Source organism: Chelonoidis abingdonii, chromosome 4 (genome assembly GCF_003597395.2).
Source record: "Chelonoidis abingdonii isolate Lonesome George chromosome 4, CheloAbing_2.0, whole genome shotgun sequence".
Lineage (NCBI taxonomy): Eukaryota > Metazoa > Chordata > Testudines > Testudinidae > Chelonoidis > Chelonoidis abingdonii.
This window is the reverse complement of record NC_133772.1, coordinates 19896585-19919854: the sequence shown is the minus strand read 5'-3', so window position 1 is coordinate 19919854 and position 23270 is coordinate 19896585. Positions and strand designations below refer to the sequence as shown.

Below are 23270 nucleotides of genomic sequence, written 5' to 3'. Positions count from 1 at the left end.
AGGGGATCTCAAGCTACGGACTGCTAACCTGTGTATTTTTAAGTTATGTCACAGGTGTCTAGAGTATATGGATAAGCACCCCCTTTTTAGCATTTATTGAAATCTAATAAAGAAAGAAACTTGGTGAATCCAAGTGGAAAAGAAAACAAGATGGTAATCAGAAAACATGATTTGCCAGGTTTACCAGAGCTATAAGCATGTATTGTATGCCACAGGATGACACACATCCATGCAATGGAACATTCCTCTTTCACAATTTTGGTTTGTGAATTGTGAGATTTCTGACCTTAAAGCTGTCCTTACTCCCTCTGTATTGCAGGTCTAAAGAGCAAATACCAGATCTCTGCTTCAATACTCCTACAACTCATTTCTATGTTTTCAGACAGGAGAAATGAAACTTTATCAATGACCTTGACTCAGCACAAAGCTAGCAGATAGCAGAAAGGTCAGGGGCCCTAGACTTTTTAAAATGTAGCTCAGGGCCCCCAGATGTACACCTGGATGCCTGGGGTATTTATACAGATGACATGGAGCTACTAAATGCTCTTAATCTTCCATCAGAGCTGAGGCAACTCCTTAGAAAAGTTGCTATTAGTATAAGTTGGCATTAATAGGGGAAAGTAGGTAGGCCCCAGAAGCAGGACCCAGTCAGGATTGTACAGCTCCTAGCACATGAGCACTCCAAACACAAATGTAGACACAATCCCTATGAAAATCACTCAGAACACTGCAGTACCACAACAGTAAGAGATAGTGTTTGGAACTATTACTCTAGCATTTAAAAAAACCCAGGGAGGTGGGGGTTGTATCTGGTTCGAACCTCAAACCACCTTAAATCAATCAATAATTTCTGACTATTGCCAGGCTCCAGTATATGACCAGGGAAAGAAACTGCCACAAGAACTAATCCTATCTGCATTTAAGAAGGTTCACTGTAAACAGAACTATAAAAGTATGTGGAAATGACATACCCAGTACGAGTCCATTATATATTCGGACCAAGAAATGTATGCCTGCTGTTAAGTAATATTTCTTATTTGTTTACCTATTTATTAATAGGGTTTTTAGATTTATAGATTTGATCAAAGCAGAAACCAATTGTGTTCTGCCTACACACTTGTTGACCAGTTAAAATACAGAATGAGGTTCTCCAGGCAACACATTAAAACTGGAAATAATGAAGGAAAATCAGAAATGGAGGACTATGTGAACTGGGCTTGGCTCCTCCTACTGATCAAAGGATCACTAAGGAAATTTTTCTCTATAAGGAAATGTTATGCTCTGCCAGAAGTCATTCCCCAGGAATGTAGAAATGCTGGGTGGTATATTAATTATTTCAAATAAACTGCTCTCATTCAAATAAGTAGAGAAATTATGCAATCATAGAAATGTAGGGCTGGAAGTGACCCCGAGAAGTCATCTAGTCCAGTCCCCTGCGCTGAGGAAGGACCAAGTAAACCTAAACCACCCCTGACAGACTTTATCCAAACTGTTCTTTAAAACCTAGTGATGGGGATTCCACTACCTCCCTTGGAAGCCTGTCAGAGGACATGAGCAATAATGAAAATAATCGTACTTTGGATTCATTCAGCTCTTCTCATGTGAGGATTTCAATTAGTTAAGCTTCAGAACATGCCAGTGGTTGAGGTATTATCATCCCCATTTACAGATGGGAGAACTGAGGGACAGAAAGATAGGAAACTTGCTTGGGGTCACACAGCAGATGAGTGGAAGAGAATCCAGGAGTCCTGATTCAGAGTGCCTGCTCTAACTAAAAAACACAGTTATTCATAGCTTTAGAGAAGAGAAGGTTTTCTGCAATAATCATTGCGGTGCCTAGATGTACATCTGGGGCAGCAGCTTTACCTCTGGGCCAAAGATCTGATTCAAACCCAATGCTGACATTGCAGAGCAGCAGGTATGATGTATATAATAAAGAGATGCCATGTTTCATCAGAGAGTCAAGCGGAGGTCTCTTGTACCCATCCTTTGTGGCTCTTTGGGAGAAGACACACATCCTGCAGCTATTTCTGAAAAAAGTGTGGATAATCCTAATGTCCTGGCCAACAAAGTACATTAATAAAATAGGTTCTAATGCTTACCTCCCTACACTCTCTTGCTACAGTTGAGAGGAGCCTAGGTGCTCCTGCTAACAATATAGCAATGAATGCCTGGGGCTGGGTGTCCCAGGTGGAGAAATCTGTGCTCTGGTTCCCACTACCTACCCCCTGGTCGGATATAGTTCACACCTGCTGACTTTCAGGGTCCAGCACAAGGCCTATCTATTCCCTCAGGCTTTTGCCCAAGATGAAGAGATTATGGGACACAAAGCATCTAATGGATGGGTTTGACTATGAATTTGACTATGAGGTTGGACTAGATGACCTCCTGAGGTCCCTTCCAACCCTGATATTCTATGATCCAATACTGCATGGTGTGTGTATTTTGTGTAAGGTCCTAGAGACTGCATGAGGGCAGCATTTTATAACTCCCAAACTAAAATAACAGACGTTGCATTTCGTGTCAGCTTTATTTCACTAACCAACACATAACCCATTACTCATTTCAGTGAGAAAGGTGTTAGCATAAACCAGGGGTTGGCAACCTTTCAGAAGTGCTGTGCCAAGTCTTCATTTAGTCACTCTAATTTAAGGTTTCACGTGCCAGTAATACATTTTAACATTTTTAGAAGGTCTCTTTCTATAAGTCTATAATATATAACTAAACTATTGTATGTGAAGTAAATAAGGTTTTTAAAATGTTTAAGAAGCTTCATTTAAAATTAAATTAAAATGCAGAGCCCTCCGGACCGGTGGTCCAGACCGGGGCAGTGTGAGTGCCACTGAAAATCAGCTCACGTGCCGAAGGCGGTTGCCTAGGTTGCCTACTCCTGGCATAAACCAAATTCTATGCTCCTTAGTCAGACAAAAAACCTAGCTTGGCTCCAACAGGAGTCAGGAGTTGCAGACTATAATTAATCTGCAGAGAGAAAGCCATTCACTGTATTCTGAATCTATCCTCTGTTTATGTTTCAGTAGCTCTCTTAGCTCCCGTGTGTTATTTTCCAGATCAGCGGTATGTTTCCTCTTCGAAATGAGTCAGTGAAACCTAACAGACAACCACAAGCTCCTTGCCCAAGTCAATGAGGGAAAAAACAAGTATTATGTGTATGATGCCAACAGGTGTGATTTTCTGCAGTGTCACTCAACATATCAGAGAGGTCAGGCTCAGTAGTCCAAAGGGTCTCTTACCTTTGATGGCCTGCTGAATGTAGGCTGTTGTCCCATCAGTAAGGGTCACTGCCTGCAGGCCCAAACTCTCCATAGTGTCCTGATGACTGCTCCTCAGACATGAATTTCACCTTAATCAGCACACACTTGGAGAGTGTTGGAAGCAGGAGCTTTTTGGAACAGGCAAGGAGTTTTCTTCTTTGTTACAAATCTTAGATAAAAAGAACATTTCAAACTATATTTTCCCCCAAAACACACTTGTGCTTGTACATAAAAATGGGTGGATGTCAAACTACGGTTTGGGGAAAAGTTATTATTGGATAATGTGCATAATCCTTCCAGTGTCTGTCATGTGAATTGCTAATATGTGGGTCAAAGCCCAGTTCTGTAGTCAAAAATGGGGAGAACAAAGCTCAGCTGTCAAGTAAGTTGGCAGATTACAGTGTACTCGTAGAGAAAAAATAAACAGTTCATTTTAAAATTTAGAACTAGTGCGCCCACATGGGGAACTACTGCAGAAATGTGCTTTCAATTCACACCCTACCTTATTCCAGAAGAACTTTCTTGCATAGACAAGCCCTTATAGAAGCAAAAGGTCTGTGTAGTTGCTGACTTATCTTCTGAGATCATCTCCAAAAGGGCCAAACATCAAGCGATGTGGTAGTTTTTGTGATATGGGCAAAATACCAACTAACAAATGGTATGAAACCCACCCAATCCCATAGGGAGGCCAACAAATAGCCTTCAAATGCTAACAATTTTGGGTCACTAACAACTTGGCCTGGCTATGAACCAGCGACCTAGAGGAGAAAGTCTTCCATATCCTAGGATCAGTTCCCTAAGCTGTCCATCCCCTGCAATGATGTTTTAGGAGACATTCTACATTCCATCAATAAATTATTTTAAACCCTAGATTTATGCGATTTTAAAAAAAAGAGTTGTTTCTGGGGCAGCCTGGCAGTTTATGCTCTTTATTACCACGAGAGAGACTGATCATGTGTCTGAGGGTTTTCACCGGCATCTCACTGTAGTATCTAAGTATGTCCTACGTAAATCAAACCTTGATGCCCAGATCAGCAGCAATGGGAGAGGCAGCATGCTTTGTATTGCCACTGTGCATCACTGTGTTGCAGTTTCCAAAAGCCAAGAGTTCCAATATGGCATTAGCCAAGATAGCAGCTGTGATGATGGGCAGCAGAGGAAACTTGTGGGAAGTGCAATTAGAAATTATTTAAAATTTAGCACATAGGTTTAAAACTTTAGCATTTTACCTGTGAATTATCAGATCTCTGGGGGCAAAACACTAACTCTAATTGAGAATGTAACTTCTGTTGAAAGAATAATACAATAATAATAATTAATACTAATACCACAATATTACCACCACTTTCCTCTTATCTGTAGCTTTTATAATACAAAGATCTCAAAGGTTTACAAGGGAGGTCAATATCACTATCTCCAAGGAAAACTAAAAATGATTTGCCCAGGGTTTCCCAGCAGGTCAGTAGCAAGGCTGGGAATAGAACCCAGGTCTCCTGATTCACAGTTCAGGGCTATATCCACTAAGCCACAGTCTCTCTCTAATAACAGAATCTTATGTTTATACATCATCTTTTCTAACACTCTTGTAAGCTTCTAGTGGCAGGGATTGTCTTTGCTTATGCTTGTGCAGCCCTAACTGCAGTGGACCCCTGAATAGGATTGGAACCTGTGGGTGCTGTCAAATTAAATAATCCTTTCTTGCCACTATAAAGCACATTAATAATGTACAGACACCCCCAACATTATTTCATCCACCCCCAAAGTGCAACAACCTCTGTGCTGGCGCAGAGCAACTGTTTGATAGTGCAGAACATTACATGACTGTTCAGAAAGACAGTGAAGAATACTACACAGCTGATATGAGGAAATCTCAGAAGGCAGAATGTAATTGCTTGAATGGGAATATTAACACCCCCGAACTGAGTAAAGTGCCATTAGACTTTTAATGATTAAAAGGAGTCAGGATCTCAGTTTTATGTCTCATCCAACCTCCAACCACCCCAGCACTTCATGTCCTCTCTCTCCAGCATCTATGTGTGCATGACAGAGTGAAAAGGGATACCGGGAAAGAGTCATTAATGGGGATTTCCAACTATGTTGAAAGAAGATGGTCTTTGAAATTGAGTTAGTTTATCATCTAGACAGACCTTTCAAGCACAGGAAGGCCACGATGCATTTAACACTGTGCCAACCATTCATGGGTAATCCTATGGTTGACTATTTTAGCAGCTGGTTGTGGTTAATGTGACCGTCCTTGTCACTGTGTCAACTTGTGTTTGACGATGTGTTTGTTGACATGTGTTCTAGTAAAAACAAGCCCTTGATGAACAAGGACAAAAACAACATTTAAGGTGCCTAAAGTCAGTTAAGAAGTTTAATGCAATAGTTGGGGGAATTCAAATGAGGATTCAGAATGGGCTATTATGTGGCGGAGTTGGAGTTAAGGGAATTAGCAACGAGGTTATAGAGAGTTAGAGGATGTTGAAGGGGATCAGAAAGGTCAAACAGCGTGTGAATGGACTAGGAATTGGATCGTGGCAGGGGTAAGGTGTGGGAGCGTTGAGGATGTCTGGGAATGTTAGAAAGAAGGACTGGTGAGACAGGGAGTTTGGGTGTTATTAAAGATAGGGATGGTGTTGTGGGGATTATGGATAAGGCAACAGGATTCTGGGCTTTAGGGATATTAAGGGAATGAAGAATCAGGGTGCAAGGTAATGGGATACTAGAGAGGATCGGAAATGGAAATGACAGAATTTGGGGCACAAGAGGAAGAATTGGCAGTGATGGGGTGTTGAGGGAGCTAAGAATTTGGGACGACAGAGGAATTGAGTACAGGGCGTGAGGCTTCCAGAAGGAGATATTGGGGTCTGGTTACTGGGTGAGGCTTCCAGAAGGAGATATTGGGGTCTGGTTACTGAAAGGATTAGGGTGGGCTAAGGGAAAAAAAAAAAAAAAAGAGGATCAGGGCTGGGGTTGTTGTAGCAGGGGCCATAGGTGGTGGAGGGGCCGGGGGGGGGGGTTGTAGCGGCGGGCTTGTGTGTGTGTGGGGTGGAGGTGTCGGCAGGTGGCCGTGGGAGACAGAGACCTGGCCGCGTTAGCAGCTGGGCCTGTGGGGGTGAAGCGGCCCGGGGACTCAGCGGGATTGGGCCGCTGGGAGACAGACCTGGAGGTTAGCAGGGGCCATGGGGTTGGTACATGACTGTTGGGGGTTGTAGGGGGTTGTGGGGTGCAGGCCGGGGAGGTTAGGCGGGGGCGACAAGGCCTGGAGGGTTTTAGCGGGACGACCGTGGGGGGTCCGGCCATGGGGGTTGCAGAGAGGACTATTGGGCGAGAACAGGGTCAGGGGCTTTAGCGTGGGCGCGTGGGGGTGACAGGGTGCCTGGAGGGGGGTTGGGGGCATTAGAACAGGGTTCCAAGGAGGCGTTGGGGGGGCGCAGGGGCCGGGGGGAGGTAGATGGGGTCGGGGGGGTGACTGGGCCTGGAGAGGTGTAGCAGGGGGGTGTTAAGAACAGGCCGAGGAGACGTTAGGAACAGGGCCGGGGGTTAGAGGGGGGTGGAGGACGGGGGAGGTAGTGGGGGGGCCGGGACAGCGGGCAGCATGGGTGACCAGGGCCCGGAGGGGGGTGTTAGAACAGGGCCGGAGGGACTTTCATGGACATGGCCGGGGGGGTTTAGAGGGGCTGGTGGCAGGGCCGGTGGAGTAGTGGGGGCGGGGGACAGCGGGGGGCCAATAGGGGTGACAGGGCCCGGAGGGGTGTTAGAACAGGGCCCGAGGAGACGTTTAGGACAGGGCCCGGGGGGAGTTAGAGGGGGGTGCAGGCACGGGGGAGGTAGTGGGGCGGGGGAGTTAGCGGGGGGCCATGGGGGTGGCAGGGCCCGGTGGGTTAGCGTGGGGCCGGGTCGGTTACCGGGGGGCCGGGGCCGCTGGGAGGACAGGGCCCCGGGATGTACCGGGGGCGGCGGGTAAGGTGCCGGGACATGGGGTCTCCATACCACAGGACCGAGCCCGGGCGGGGAGCGCAGCCGCCTAGTCCCGGCTCCTCCACCCCCTCGGGCCGCCCCCACAATAGGCACCCACCTGAGGATGCCCTAGCGGGCCGAGTCCGCCGCCTGACCGCCATGCACCGGGCCCAGCTCCTCGAGCCCCGCCCCGCAACCTGCATGGCCAGGCCTCTGCCCTGGGGCTCCAACCACTCTCCACCGCCCATCCAGGTTCCGGGGCCCGCTAACTCCTCCCCCGGAACAGGAACGGCGAAAGCGCCTTCGGAACGCACTCAACTGTACCACCAATGCGCATGTACAAAAATCAAGAGCATGCGCGCTAAGGCCTCTGCCTCATGCGCGTGAGGCCTCTGCCCTCAGCCTTTGCCAGGGAAGCTAATAGTGTCTTGGGGGTGCCACTTAGTGTGAAGCCGGGGTGGGGACGGCTGCAGGCCTCTGATTCCAGCGAGGGGGCCCAGGACTGTCAATGACCCTCAGATCCTGAGGGGAGGAGACAAACTTGCTGAAGACATTGCTGCCGAACGCTGTTGCAGTGTGATGTTCCATCAGACTGGCAAACACTGAATCCAGTGGCACTCACTATTTGACAAAATACAGCTAACAGTGGGATTAGGGTGGGGGACAGAGAACATACATTTTATTGCTTCTCCCGCTGACTGGTATGACGGAGAATACCTCAGTAGCCATAAGTATGTACTTCTCACCACAAGGTCTGATGCCACAGACTCTAGGGGTATGTCCACACTGAACTAAGAGACTGGCAGCAGGGTGAATTGACATGGGCTTGCAGAGCTCTCGCTGTAGGGCTATAAAATTGCAGTGTAGATGTTAGAGCCTGGGCTGGAGCCCAGGATCTAGGACCCACCCTCCTCACAGGATCTTAGAGCCTAAGTCCATAAGCCTGGACTTATTTTTTTATTTCAGTATAGGCATGCCCTAAATTTATGTTAGATTTTGTTTGATGGGACTCTTTAGTTGTGGGTGAAGCGACTGCCAATTGTGATCTTGGGAAGTATTTGTTTAAAAGGCAAACCTGTGGTAAATTGTACTGAACCCCGAGGGCTCCACGCCACAAAAGACTCACAGCTGGCCACATGCCCCTGTCCTGATTCTGCAAAGAGCCAAACACCCTCAACTCCACCAGAAACCAAAAAAAGAGCTTAAAAGCCACGTGATGCCATTGAGATACTGATTACAGCCACTCCCCCTCTGGGACATGGTAGGACTGAGCTCTTCTCATGTTCACACTTATGTTCCCAATGTAATAAGGAAAAGCAGCAAAAAGTCCTATGGCACCTTATAGACTAACAGACATATTGGAGCACCGACGAAGTGGGTATTCAACCACAAAAGCTCATGCTCCATTATGTCTGTTAGTCTATAAGGTGCCACAGGACTCTGCTACTTTTACAGATCTAGACTAACACAACTACCTCTCTGATAAGTAACAAGCAATGAATCTTACCCCAGGCACACACTGGTGTGAAGCAGCTAGCATGGGAGACTGCCCAGAGCTCCTAACCCACCTCCGGAACCACCTTCCAGTGCAAAAGCATCTGCAGCCGCCATAGCAAAAACCCTACAGGCTCAGAACAGACTCATAGGTTGAATCCCTCCACCACCAAGCCAACCCCCGGCTCCAAACTGGAGCTCATTCCCATCCGCTCAGTAATCAGGCACTGGCTCCTAGGAAACATGCAGAAAAGTGTGCAATAAATGGTCAAGCTAGGATTTGCACTTAAAGGAAATTAAAGGCGCTCTAAAGAGGCACAGCCTGCTCTGCTCACAAGCGTATCCTGCTACCACAGCACCTAGCTCTCGTCCTGGGGCCGGGCTGCGGCTGGGGCTGCCGCTGCCCCTCCCCAACAGCCTGCCTCTCTCAAGAGAGCCCTCAAATCTCGCGAGACCATGCATTATTTATAGCGCGATTGGCGCGATCTCACTCTTTTTACCCGGCGGCACCCGCAGTGCACGGAGTCGGCAAGGGCAGATCCCAAAATGAGGTACATGTCCGGGCGGTTCAATCCGGTGCCATCCGCCCCCAGCTGACCCCAGCGGCAGGCCTGGCTCCCGCGTTAGACAGAGGGGGGTCCGGTGCGGCCCTCCCGCGGGAACTGACTCCGCTGAGGGGCTGAGCCGGGGTGCGAGGCGCGGGTGGGCCCGGAGGGTCTCTGCTCCCTCCCCGGCCGGCGCAGGGCCCCTCCGCGCTGCGGCTGGCGGGGGGTCAGCGAGGCGATGTGGGGGGCGGGAACCTGCCTGGGCCCTTCCCTGTGAGGGTCGCCTCCTGTGGGGCCCCTTGGCCAGGCGGGCTGGGCCAAGACACGAGGGGGTGGGTAGCGCCACCGGGTCCCGTCTGCACCGGCCAGGCCCGTGCTCAGCTGGTCCCGCCAGGCCGGGGGCGGCTTGAGGGGGCCTTTCTGCAGGTCTATCCCGGGTAGGTCCCCCGGGGCGAAGAGCCGCCGCGTCCCCGCGCGCAGCCACCCGGCCATGAGCAGGGCTGGGCTGGTCGGATCAAGCGGGGTGGGCTGCTGCGGAGGGAGAACACAGCGGAGTGTCCCCTTGTCCAGTCCCGGCTCCTGGTAGTTACAGGTTTAGGGACACGCGGAGCATAGGCTTGAGTCCCTGACCATCTTGGCTAATAGCTGTTGAGGGACTTGCCCTCCGTGAGCTCAGCTAATTCTTTGAACCCAGCTATGTTTTATAAACTCTTTATACTCTTGCTCCTACAGTGGGCCCCCTCCATGGTGGGGTTAAGGCTCACTAAGGAAGAAACCTTCACTATGGCTGCTTTTCTGGCTTCAGCGGCTCTGGGGCTGTGGAATGAAATGGGCTGACAAGAGAAATGGTTATTGTATTTAAAAATGGAGTCACCCTGCTGTGAGTGCCCGAGGGTGAAGCTGAAAGAACAATGGATCTAACTTGCAGTTCACCATTGTTGCTGTTCAGTTATTTTTGCACTTTTCTGGGCCTGCACAGTGAACCTGGGAGTGTCAGTTTCATTTTTATCTGTGCTGCACTGGCCCCAGACTGTTGTATTTGAGTTCACATCATTACAGGGGAATGGTTCATTTCAGTCCCCCAGAATGCTGTGGGCTCAACAGCTCCCCTGGTTGTCAGGATTAAAGGTGGTTTTAGATGCTAATGTACCTACATTTTCAACCTGTCCAGAGTGATTCATTCAGTTGATGCTTTCAAGTGCCTGACATGCTCTTTGTGCCTTTCACATCTACAGCAGCAAAGTTTCCCGTGACACCTTGTACGAAGCAGTGAAGGAGGTCCTGCAAGGGACTCAAGTGAAACCACGCAAGTAAGAACTCTGCTCTGCTGTGGGTAGTGCCATTCCCCAAATGCCAATTCCATGACTGGAAATCTCTGGTGAAGAGAGAGGGAGGGGGAAGGGTTTGTGGCAGTGTGTCTATGCTCTTCTAGATGTTACTACAGTTTTTTCCCAAGTTTATTGCTATTCATCTTGTTTTACTGGATTCTTAAATTCTGACCTGGCCTGTTTCTTTTCCTGTTTGTTAGGTTTACGGAAACTGTGGAGTTGCAGATCAGTCTGAAAAACTATGATCCACAGAAGGACAAGCGTTTCTCTGGCACAGTCAGGTTCGGCATTTTCTGATCCCACCCAGCCTTCAGCCTGCATCCCACTCCCTCCAGGCACTTTGAATGTACATGTGGTGAGCAGCACATTGACTGCTTGATACAATGGCAGGAGGGTGCAGTGCTGAATTGCCCGGGTAGTTCAGACCCCCCAGATCTCTACATGGGTGTGGCTGGACGGACCCCTACCCTGGGTCTTAAAACATGAGGGGAGGTGTGGTGAGGCTTCTGTGCTGATCCCACCGACCAATTGGAGAAGCCAGATTAAAGGCTGGTGGATGAAGACTTGCAGGTGACCGTGGTAAGGTTTCTCTGCTGTGGCTCTTTGCTCCCCTCAAAGTGTGTGGTGCTGGCAGTGCATAGTGACAGTATGTGGTGTCCTCGTCCCTTCCTGACAGGCTCAAGTCCACCCCACGCCCTAAATTCTCAGTCTGCGTGCTGGGGGACCAGCAACACTGTGATGAGGCCAAAGCGGTTGATATCCCTCACATGGACATTGAGGCTCTGAAGAAACTCAACAAGAACAAGAAGCTAGTGAAAAAGCTGGGTGAGTAGAATTCTGAAGGGCTAGTATATCTGTAACACATCTCTAGGGGGGAAGGATGTCACAGATAATTAACACTCCTGCAGTGCCAAATGTGATCAGTGTGGAGTTCCCCCAGCAGCCAGACTCCTTCTCGCTGTCTTGTTAGGGGGAAGTTGGCTACTAGATCTGAAGTATGGTTGCTCGCTTGAGCCATCTACTCATACTGTCTGGTCTTATCTTTTTCTGGTATAACTGCATCTACACTAGGTCATTTTCTATCAAATCATAAAATCACATTCCTAACAGAGATCGTGGCAAAAACCCTAGTGTAGTCTTGGCCTACCTTGTGACTGACTTCTAGAGTCTCTGAAGAGTCTGTAAATACACAACAAGCCTTTGGTATGAAAGCTTTGATTCGGGGGTCAGCAACCTTTCAGAAGTGGTGTGCCAAGTTTTCATTTATTCACTCTAAAGTTTCACATGCCAGTAATACAATTTAACGTATTTAGAAGGTCTTTCTATAAGTCTATAACTAAACTATTGTTGGGTGTAATATATAACTAAACTATTGTTGGATGTAAAGTAAATAAGGCTTTTAAAATGTTTAAGAAGCTTCATTTAAAATTAAATTAAAATGCGGAGCCCTCCAGCTAGGTGGCCAGGACCTGGGCAGTGTGAGTGCCACTGAAAATCAGCTCGTGTGCCGCCTTTGGCACATAAAGCAGGGATAGGCAACCTATGGTTCAATTAGTTGCTCTTAAAGAAACTTGCAGACTGCTGCTAGTTGAGGAGGAAATCAAGCCCAGAATTAAAATTGAGCAAAAACTGCAATCACACATGCATTACATTTTTTCTCCCATAGCTAAGAAGTACGATGCCTTCCTGGCTTCTGAGTCTCTGATCAAACAGATTCCTCGTATCCTGGGTCCAGGGCTGAACAAAGCTGGCAAGTTCCCCTCTCTCCTCACCCACAATGAGAACATGGTTGCCAAGATTGACGAGGTCAAATCTACTATCAAATTTCAAATGAAGAAGGTAGGGGGGAAAAAAGTAAACTTCAACCTCTGAAGTCAGTTATGTGGCCGGGGTGGGATTTAATGAAGCAACTAGCTGCCTGCCATGATATGTGGATTTCTACTCTCAGGGCTGAACTGCAGGTATCCTTCAGCTTCTTTCTTAAGATAATGATAAAGCCAGTGATCAATATCTGGTCAGTCCTGTTCTGTGCATTTAGGGAACACAACTAGAGGATTCAGCTGCTGACCTGAGGGGAGAATGTAACTTGTCAGTAGTTGATCTTTTTTTTTTTTTTTTTTTGAAAAGAGAAAGTGGAGGAGAGCTTGATATTGCAGAATGCTGGGGACCCTAAATGCTCACTGAAGTAAGTGGGTGGGAGTTGAGGGCATTTGGCATCTCCCAGGAAGAGATGGGCACCCTGTGTGATAAGCTCCTGACATTGTGAGGATGTGGTTCAGTTTGTTAGCTAGGAATTAGAGCAGGCTTGTACTGTATAGTCAGTACTTGGTGGTAGTGTATGCTTTGGGCAGGAGGCCGTGTAGGGGAATTTCACAGCAGCTGCAGTGCAGAATTTTGACTTTCTAGACTGTTGTCCTGTCTTGACTTTGAAGAAAGGTCATTATAGGGAGCAGAATCATTTTAAATCAAAGCAGCCCTAATTCAAATGCATATTCATTATCTGTTGGGCACTATGGTGGTGTAAACCTGACTCAGTTCAGTTAACAAGTCTGTTTCTAAGGCTTAAGCACACATTTAAATACTCTGCTAAATCAGCTCCAGCCCATCTGAAGAGAACTATTCCTGATTGACCTTAACAGGGCACCAGCTTTAAAACGATTTGAAAGGAAACTAAGTCATGTTTTTTATAAGCCCTTTTTTCTTCAGTCTGTAGTTTGGCTGTATGCTTCAGCTCAGCAAATTTGGCATCAAAGACTCGGTCTGGGTGCATGTTCTTTATTTGGTGACTAGAAAGACTTGTTGGTTAGGGGCAAAACAAGTCAGCTCTGTATTCTACAATATGAAAAAATTAAGCAGTTGGTATGGGTGGTTGAGCTAATATGTGCAGCATGGATTAATGCTGGGCAGTATTTGTGGAGGCAATGGTGTATAAGACAATATAGTCATAAATCAGGCCTGTGATTAGGTGTTAGACTTGGATTCTGTTCCTTGGTGTGCCATTGGTTCTGTATGCCTTAGATTAGCCTCATTTTAGATAGGGAATGACATTTACTGTCTTTGTAGAGCACTTTGAACAGAAGATGAAACACCTATGTACATTGCAGTTAGATGTTAAGCGTGCATGTTAATGTGTGTGGAAGCCAGTTGGCAAACTTAACATGCGCTCTTAAGCCTTCTAGCTCCTGCTATGCAACCTGGAAGAGTAGGTTTTGAGCTGTTAAACATCATTATTCAGCTCTAGAATGTCTGAATTTACAGATCTTGTATTTACTGGGTCAGTCACTTTTTAAAATGCTTCAAATGTATACAGCAGCATTTACAGGTCACAGAAAAACAGGGGAATTTTAAACCCCATACATTTGATTTATCCCTTTAAAAAATAAGTTATGCTGTGACTTAAACCCAGCCTGAGAGAGATTCCAAAGAGAAGCCAGGCCCTTAATGTTAATTGCCTGCAGGTTTCAGCTAGTGCAGGGTGGTCTGTAAGGTGACTATAGTTAGACTTTAACCCTGCTGGTTAAGTTTTGATCCTGCTGTCCTTGATTAATACACATTCCTTTCCAGTCAAGGCAGTTCCCTGCAAAGTCTACACCATTAGAGTCTAGTGACACTGCTTTCTATGTCCCCAGGTGCTCTGTCTGGCTGTGGCTGTTGGCCATGTGAAAATGACGGAGGATGAGCTAGTCTACAACATTCACCTGGCCATCAACTTCCTGGTGTCCTTGCTGAAGAAGAACTGGCAGAACGTGCGTGCGTTGTACATTAAAAGCACCATGGGCAAACCACAGCGCCTCTACTAAACTGGCAGTAATAAATGGTTTGAGTACCCAGTTGTTGTCTGTCTTATCTGCTGAGTTGAGTGGAAAATTCAATTAGTTTGTCTTTTACTGAGAGACCCACAAAGAAGGGGGAATTGGCTTATTTTCTCTACAACTGATGACAGGGGTACAGGTAACATTAACTATTTAAACCATTTTTAAAATGGTCACTAGATTTCAAACAGCCCTTAAATGGATATCTAGGTCTGTCCACAGAACAGCTAAATATGGTGCATTGTGTGGGAAGCTTTTAAATCTAAGCATGTTCAGTGCACAAGTGCAATTAAAATCTTCCCCTTGGGAGGGCAGGGGGGGAATTCAAATGAAGGGGAAGCTGGCCTGCCTGTACCCAGACTCCTTAATCAGTACCTTCCTTTCTGAGGGTCTGGTCTGTTTTTTCAGTAGTCAGTTCTGCCCTGCTGCTGGGCTTGGCAGTTCCAGCTTTTTCACCCAGCTCCTTCACCAACAGCATCCCCTTCCTGAAATGAACTCTACCCTTGCACTGAGCTGGGCCTGATTTATATAGCCCCTGATTTCTCCCAGCAGGCTCTGCAAACAATGTTTAATTAGAGCCAGCTGGACCATCCTCTTGTTCTAACATGCTGGGTGTGGCTACTATTTACAGCTGCTGGTTGGAGGACTGACTTTGTGATAGTTTATACTGTCACACTGGGTCGTGGCTAACACTAGGGCTTTGAGGATAGTGAGGGTGGATCAGCAGTGGGAAATGAGATGGGAGGCTGAGGAATGAGTGAGAGGAAATGGAGGGTGAGGGGAGCTAGACACATAGCAGCAGCAGGATGGGGTAGTGCAGTGCTAGAGAGGATTAAGACTTGGAGTGGAGGAGGTTGGAGCACCAACCTGAGCTGCCCTATGCACATACCAGTCACTAACACCTTATGGGCAGCAGAGAACTCCCAGCTGCTATAGAAGCAGAGATGGACAAAATCTAAGCCTTGAAGAAGAATCCTGTGGTAGCACTGGGGATAGGACTAGATTTCAGTGGGGCTCCTCATTGTGGTAAAGTTACTTCAGGTGCGTTTGCAGTATTGGTGCTTTAGTCTGACTGAAAGTCAAGGGGATTTAGGTGCTTTTGAAACTTCTCTAATCTCTGAAAGAAAACACTCATGTCCCACTAATAAAAATCTTCAAAATAAGTAGAACCAATTTCTAAAAGATCAACACAACACCAAGAAATTCAATTTAATAATTAAAAAGACAATACAAAATGCAAACATTTCTTTTTACAAAGTTCAGATACAATTTTTTTAATCAAGTGCAAATAACTTTATGAACTACATCTTTTTTCATCACTTAATCATTTTGTGGGAGATGCTAAATCATGGCCCACTGCAACAGACAGATATAAATATTCCAACTTTTTTTGCCTTTTTTTTTTTAAACCAACCCTTTATTTACTACGTTGAAACATTCAGTACATCAGAAAGTGGGTGACAGTTTTCAGCCTTTCAAACCTTTTCTATTTTCTTGCCTTAGGGCAGGAACTGACACAGGGTTTGATGGTGTACAGAACATCTGGTAAGATCATCCTCATAGTCCCCAAAAGGATTGTCTGAAGACCAGTCAGTGGCATGTTCTAGGAATTAAGCCTCCAAAACTGTTTGTCCATCCTAACAGCTGGCTGCATAATACAGTCAAGATTTCCCCTTCCAATAAATGTGTTTAAGTGACTAGTTAACATAGTGCACTCTGTCTTATGGAAGACACAATTATTTGCCTGTGGAGTAAGTCACAGCTAGATGGTCTGAACCTGCAATTCCTTCAAAGTAGTGCCTACAAATGCTTATTAGTGAACAGACCCAATGAAACCATTAAGGGCTAGTTACCAAAGCACACATGATTTTTACAGGATCAGGGCTGTAGACCTCAGCAGGTCTGCTGTCAAAGGACTGTTCATGGCACTAAGGCTGCAAGATCAGGCCCTCAGATTATACAAACAAAAATTTTAAAAGGCCAAGAACTTCCACTGAGGGCTCATCTTCCATCAGCCTGAGGTCTGATTTTTCAGAGGGAGGGTGCACAGCCCTGTGTGAAAAACAGGGCACTTTTAAGGTGTCCCAGGAATCACCCAAGATCACACATCACTTATCAAAATCTTGTCTGATGAACCTAAATAATGTGTCCCCTGGGGGCCAGTGAAGCTAGAGCTGTTGGTTTCACAGTGGTTACATGCTGTGGTGTTTGGGGTCAGAATGCTGCAGTCTCATTTTAAAATGTAAGAGGCTCTATGGTTTTAAATAGCCCTAGAAACACTTCTGTGTACATCAGGTTTGGGGATTGCTTTATTTAAACCATATTTGAAATTTGGCCTTTAGATTTGATCATGTCCCTTTAAACATCTACATACTCTAGGCACTGCTGCACGCATTCTGAACCCCAAAAATAAATCTTGGGCCTTTTCCCCTAGGGAGTCTGCTGCAGACTCAGTGATGTGTGACAGGCATCTCAGTGCACAGGTGTCCATCTTATCTGAGGACTTGGGGCAAATATACAACCCCTCATGAGAGATGCAGTCAGGATGAAGGGGATAGAATTGAGCATCCCTCAGCAGAGTAGTGGGATGATACAATACAGCAAATGAACTCGGGGGGGCAGCAGTAGAACAAAGCTGTATAGTCAGACATTGGGAGAAAAGAAAATATGGGATATCAGCTGCTATCTGCTCAAGACAGAACCCAGCTCCCTGTCCCTTCTATCAGCCATGATAGTGTATTGCATAATAATCAGCTGGCGGTGGTGTCTCCAGTGGGCTGTGTGTTTTCTGAATGTTCAAAAAGGAACTGTCCCTGCCCCAAGTTGCTCACAGTCAAAGGAGACAGACAGCGGGAAGTGGAGCAACAAATAGGAAACCTGTACACAAGTCAACTAAATTCACCACACAGTAGAAGTGGGTTTGTAAAGAGAAACTTAAAATGTGGACAGGATGTGGACACTGAGACTGCACCAGGCATAGGGGGCTGCCCAGAAGAAGGCACAAAGGTGACTGTGCTAGAGGCTGACAACTGGGCAGGAATAGTGGAGGTTGGGGGGGGGGCGATATGAAGCCAGACAAGAGAGGATAAGAAGGAAGAGGCAGAGTTAGGTAGCACCTAGGACAAAGAGGTGATATGACTGCGGATGGAGATCCAGCAAAGTGGTACGATCTGCATGGAAGAGTTAAGTGGCTGCATTTTGCACGGTGATGTGCATGGACACGGGAGGCCAGAGGAAGAGTCTAATAAGGGCCTGACAGATCTGGCTGCGGAGATGGCAAGTAAAGAACAGCTCTGAGGTTCACAAGGAAGGAGTGGCAGGATTTGGAAATAGTCCGGGTGCCTGGGGCAAGGGAGAGTGAGGAGCCAGATAGCATCTCAAGGTTGCAACTCTGAGTGACAGGGAAAGAAGTGCTAATGGGAGAGAAGTTTTGGCTACATTCAGTTTTGGCTGATGAGACATCAGATGAGATGTGGGGCTATGGCAGAGATGGAGCTTGGCAAGACATCAACAGACAGACAGGTGATACTTGCAGCCATTAAAGCCCAATCGAGATCAAAGGGAGCAGCAGGAGCTCAGCTGGCCTAAGGTGTCTCATGTTGGGCTTCCAAATGGAGGCTCCCAAGATCAGTGGCCACTTTTGAAAATGCTGGCTTAAATATTAGTATTTTTCATGGCGGCAACTGCTGGAGTTGGCCCTGGGAAGCTCTGTGATTGCACATGGAAGGGGAGCTGGCCACAAGACAATCTCCCTAGTGAGATGTGACCTGCACTGTGACTAAGTTTGAGAACCCCTGCAGGAGGCAGCAGATTTTCAAAAGCACCTAAGGGATTTAGAAGCACATTTCATTGGATGCCAATGGCACTTGTGCATCTCCCCCAAAGACATGGTGACTTTTCAAGGTTGAATTAACTAAGGGTCTGATGCAGCTTTGGCTATTAGGTTCCCAAGCGATTTAATACAAGAATGCCCCAGCAAAATGGGCAGTCATGAGAAGATGTTTGCGGGGGACACTGAATTTCTCTGCACCTCATTCGTCGATTCCTAATTCACACGGAACTCCCACAAAAGTCAATGGGAATTATGCCTCCAGGATCAGGCTCAATATCCAGCCCCGCTTCTTCCAACTCTTTGGGAAATGGAAACAGATTAGCCAATTTCTTCATGAAAATATAAACAAGCACTTGTATAAAGCAGGCAACAGCTAAAGCTGGTGAGATCAGCCTCAGGGGCTGCTTACAAACCAAACTGAAGTTCACTGAGACACAGGAGATGAGTGTGAAGGGAATCTCCACCGGAACAAACTAGCTTCCACGTCTTATATTTTGTCGCTGTTCTCTACTGGACAGAATCTGCTGTGTTCCAGTGTTGCGATCTATGTCTGGAGCCTCATTCTTCCCCTCATGCTGTTTTTATGTTGATGTAACTCCATTAACTTCAGTGGAGTTACTCCTGATTTACACTAAGGTGGATGAGAGGAGAATCAGGCTGTTAACACCTGGAGACCTACTGATGACAACATAAGCCTCCGTACTACTGCAGCTAACAGAGAGGATCTGTTAGCCCAAATGACAGAATTTTGAGTGTCTTTTGAGTAGCATTCCAGATTCTAGAATTCATGCTGCAGAGCGGAGTGTAACCAGCAACTGAGTATAAACTGGTAACTCTGCATCCAATAGCGGAGATCTAGCACAAACTGACCACACTGGAGACACTTGTGGATGGGAAAAGATCTTGTGCTTTCCAGTCATCAGGGAAAGATTCAACTGATTTAAGGGACAGGAGGGAATAAAAGCGTCAATGATAAAAGGAACATCAAGTGGATTTGCCTTATTAGGGACCAATATCAGAAGAAAAGATTCCAAAGTCTGAAAACGTCATCACGTTTGGGTCACTGTTAATTGAAGCCTTGGTTTGTTTTTTGTTTTGTTTTTTTGTTACAAACACACATTCTCATTTCTCAGGCAGGTATAAATATTGTAGTTTCTAGTAGAAAAAACTTCCCTCTAAATAATATAAAGAAGACTCAAATGATTGCACTTAATACATATGAAAAAGGTAGAAAGGACGATATCCTAGTGCACAAACATTTACTCCTGCTCTTCACATCGCCTGCTTTTCTGTCAACGAGTTACTCTTTGGCAGAGCTTGTAAGAGAGTCTGGTCTCTTGGCACAAGTGTCCATGGGGGACAAAAATGAATCCATCTGAAAGGCTTCTTGTTCATTACCTTTTTTCTCCCATTCACCCATTGTTCTATAAGAACGTGGCTTGGCCATGCTTTCTTCAAGTGCAGAGAGACCAACCCAGCTCCCTGGAGAGTGCAGATCTCCCTTCTGCCCACTGGAACTGCCATTTGCTGTGATGCTTTTCAGCGTTGTCTTTTTTTTTCTTTTAAGTATTCTTTTTTAACAAAAAAGTATATTTTTTTCCCAATCCCCCCTGCAAAGCTGTTTTGATATATATATTTTTTTAAACCACAATACTGCGATAAATAAGGCATTACCTTCCACATTCAGGGCTTCCTTTGCGCTCAGTTCTTTGAGAAACAGCCCCTTCTGGCTGCAGCAACTTTCCTTTGCTTTGGCAGCTGGAGAAAGCCCCACAGCAGGAACAAAAATACCAAACTATATCCCAGGAGTACAGGCGACTGTAGGTGTGTTTATGGCGCCTAGGAACAGAGACAGATTTGTACGCAGATGTGTAGTAATCAAGGGCTAGCCAAAGGGCCGCAAAGGCAACCAGAGTGGCTACACTTAAGTTGCATAAAACAGAGAAGGTCACAGCTGCCTTGGCATGTAGAGGCCACTTGGGCTGAGAAGGAGCATCCCCATCTGGGACTGGTAATCGTTATGGGCTGCACCTCCGTAGTAAAAGAACAGAGCATGGGATGCCTTGAGATTACAGACCGCCCCTGCTGGAGACAAAGTCAGCGCTGAGATGAGTTTGAAGAGAGCCAAGGAGAAATTGTTTAGAGTCGTCTGCATAGTGACAAATGGGGATTCTGTTTGTTTAAAAAGCTGTTTAGGAAAAAAAACCCAAAACCATCAAATAAGAGCAAAAGAAAGTTTCCTTGGCTGGAGGGTGGCCCATGGGGCAGGTGGAAATGCCTGGGGGCTATTTGTAAGGCCTGAGGAAGCTGGAGACTTTGGAGCGAAGGAGTTTGATGAAAGAGCGCGGTAACATCTCCTTGTGTTTCTCCGTGTACTTAAAGTAGTTCTGTGGATGAGCCAGCACGTCAAAGAAAGCCTTCATCAGCTTCTTGTCCTTCAAGGGGAACAAAGCAAAGACACATCACCTCCAGGTAAAAGCTAGTACTCACAATTAAAGAAAGCACAATGGAGGTGGTCTGATTGATGGTTGGTCTAAAAGATCATACTTTGTGTTCTTATTGCATGGATTCAACGAGCTCAAATGGTTTAATTTACAGATGGGGAAACTGAGGAATAAAGCATCTAAACGCCTTGCCTCAAGGGGTATCAGTGGCAGGGTTGAGAATGGAACCCAGATCTCCTGACTCAGAGTTCCCTGCTCTAGCTCAGGGGTAGGCAACCTATGGGACTCGTGCTAAAAGTGGCACATGAGCTGATTTTCAGTGGCACTCGCACTGCCTGGGTCCTGCCCACCAGTCCAGGGGGCACTGCATTTTAATTTAATTTTAAAAGAATCTTCTTAAAACATTTTAAAAACCTTATTTACTTTACATACAATGATAGTTTAGTTATATATTATCGACTTATAGAAAGAGTCCGTCTAAAAATGTTAAAATGTATTACCGGCACGTGAAACCTTAAACTAGAGTGAATAAATGAAGACTCGGCATACCGCTTCTGAAAAGTTGCCGACCCCTGCTGTAGCTACTAGACAAGGCTGCCTCAGTCAGTCAATTTTAAAACAACAAGCAACAGAGAAACTCCAAGGAGTGTATGTGGGAGAACTAGACAGAGTGCTGGGCATGCGATGAGTTACAGGACCACAAGATAAGCCATTGTATTTCGGTAGGTGAATTCTAATCCTGAGCTCATTGTGGCTCCCAGGACACACCTATGAATACTGGGAGTGCATTAAAGACGTCAGAACGGGGCAGTACCAGGAGGAGTACCCATTGTACAGATAGGTAACACAAAGGGGAAGTGATTCGCCTGGATAGTTGTAGAGCTGGGAACAGAACCCAGGAGTCCCGATTCCCAGTCCTGCTCACGGATGGTCTCACCTTTAATATTTCCTGATGGTTTTCAGAGGCGTACAGTCTGCCATCCCGGACAATATCCTCCACTAGCTGTTCATAATCCTCTGCAATGCCAAGCGAGAAAGGCAGTCAGGGGGGAAGCAGGTGGCACGAGCGCTCAGCTAATTCAGCGACAGGATGCTATTGTAAGGATGGAATTCTGGGCTTCAGAAAGCAGCTAAATTTTACTCTGCCATGAGCCGAAAAGCTTCACTCCACAACTTATTGTTTGTCTCCCACATATCTGGAGCTGGAGCCCCAAAAGCTGGAGTGGTTCCCCCTGCTCCCCGCAGAACACAGATGTTACCAATCACGTGTACTTAGGTGTTTCAAGGTAAGACACTTTACACTTGGGTTAGTTTAGAATGCCCCAGACAGGTGCATGGCAGTGTTGAGGAAACTCTGAGGCCAGGAAACCCTTACGAGGCAGGACATTAGGTCATGAGTTCAGCCTGAGGCCCAGGGACTAGCTGCAGAACTGAGCACAGGGCAGATGCAGGGGGGTGGAGTGCAGGTGGAGCCAGGGTGAGGCAGTTAATCATTCAGCAAGGTGCAAAACCACCTAGGAGAGAAGAGGGAAAACCCACCCGGACTCGGAGAGAAGGGGCAGATTTACTTGGCACTTTACAAATATTTACGGTATTAATGATCATCTACTCACTGGTCACTTCTTAAGTCTCATTTCTAACCCCTTAGTTCCTTTCACCGCGTCTCAACAAGTACTGTACACTGGCAGAAAACTTCCTGACGTGTGTACCTTATTCCTTTCTAAGCTGGGTTGGTAGCCCTGCCTATTAAGACTGCCTGAGACTTCCCATTGTAAGACCCTGTTTTCAGTTGCTGATAACTTTGCCATGCTAAGCGTCTGGACTGAAATTTCCCATGCCAGATGTCCGTCTCAGGCTGAATTGTTTTGGGAAAATTTTTAGCCCAGAGTTCAGCCACCGCGTGTGAGAACAAAATTAGGGAAAATATATTGTTTTGCCCATTTAAAAAAAATCTGGCAACCTTTTATTTGAAAAGCTCTAGTGCCCTGGTGCTTTGGAGCACGGACTTGAAATTCAGCACGAGGGTGGCACTGTCACCTTTCGTCATCCCAAATTTGGCCAAATTACACCTGGCAGCTTGCACATGCTTCGTGCAGCCTTTTTTGTTTTTAGTAGCTAAATTTCCCAAAGATCCCGGGCACACTGAGCATGCTTCAGCCTGGGGTTGAGCAGGATTTCCCCTGCAATGCCGCTCTGGACTGCTGCAGAATCTCCTGAGTCCGGGGCCGGGCACCTGAACAGACTGCAGGGAGACTGTCGCTTCTGAGCTTTCAATGACCCCCTGCTGGGCCCAGGTACTTGTGGAAAAAATAGCAGATGATCATGTAATTAAAAACTATCAAAATATCTGGGGTAGCCGTGTTAGTCTGTATCCACAAAAACAACATGGAGTCTGGTGGCACCTTAAAGGCTAACAGATTTATTTGGGCACAAGCACCCATGAAAGCTTATGCCCAAATAAATCTGTTAGTCTTTAAGGTGCCACCGGACTCCTCATTGTTTTTAAAGACTGTATCGTAATGCATAGCCACAAGGGGTTGGGTTAAGGTTGCACACACAAACTTAATTCTGGCATTTCCTAAC

The 23270-nt window shown here is 46.5% G+C and overlaps 3 protein-coding genes across 5 annotated transcripts in view; 1 reads left to right on the top strand and 2 right to left on the bottom strand.

The window, feature by feature from the left end:
• ZNF76 (zinc finger protein 76) overlaps positions 1-7513 on the bottom strand; it is a 29369-nt gene extending 21856 nt beyond the window's left edge. The window contains exons 1-2 of one of the 2 annotated variants that reach the window (XM_075064936.1): positions 7351-7513; positions 3252-3441 (exon numbers count right to left, since the gene is read on the bottom strand). In XM_075064936.1, the coding sequence (XP_074921037.1) occupies positions 3252-3324 (73 nt within the window). In that variant the 5' untranslated portion in view covers positions 3325-3441; positions 7351-7513. Of the gene's footprint in view, positions 1-1576; positions 1768-3251; positions 3442-7350 lie in introns of those variants that run through there. The other variant, XM_075064937.1, reaches the window with a different exon arrangement.
• Positions 7514-9191: 1678 nt separating this feature from the next.
• RPL10A (ribosomal protein L10a) lies at positions 9192-14429 on the top strand. The gene is made up of 6 exons (XM_032792598.2): positions 9192-9277; positions 10507-10581; positions 10800-10880; positions 11276-11424; positions 12266-12438; positions 14229-14429. The coding sequence occupies exons 1-6, from the start codon at positions 9273-9275 to the stop codon at positions 14397-14399; spliced, it is 654 nt and encodes a 217-aa protein (XP_032648489.1). The 5' UTR covers positions 9192-9272; the 3' UTR covers positions 14400-14429.
• A 1185-nt stretch (positions 14430-15614) lies between these two features.
• The window catches only part of SCUBE3 (signal peptide, CUB domain and EGF like domain containing 3), a 102474-nt gene continuing 94818 nt past the window's right edge, over positions 15615-23270 (bottom strand). For both annotated transcript variants that reach the window (XM_032792592.2, XM_032792594.2), the window contains 2 exons: positions 21625-21704; positions 15615-20678 (listed from right to left, as the gene is read on the bottom strand). In XM_032792592.2, the coding sequence (XP_032648483.1) occupies positions 20529-20678; positions 21625-21704 (230 nt within the window). In that variant the 3' untranslated portion in view covers positions 15615-20528. The remainder of the gene's footprint in view (positions 20679-21624; positions 21705-23270) is intronic.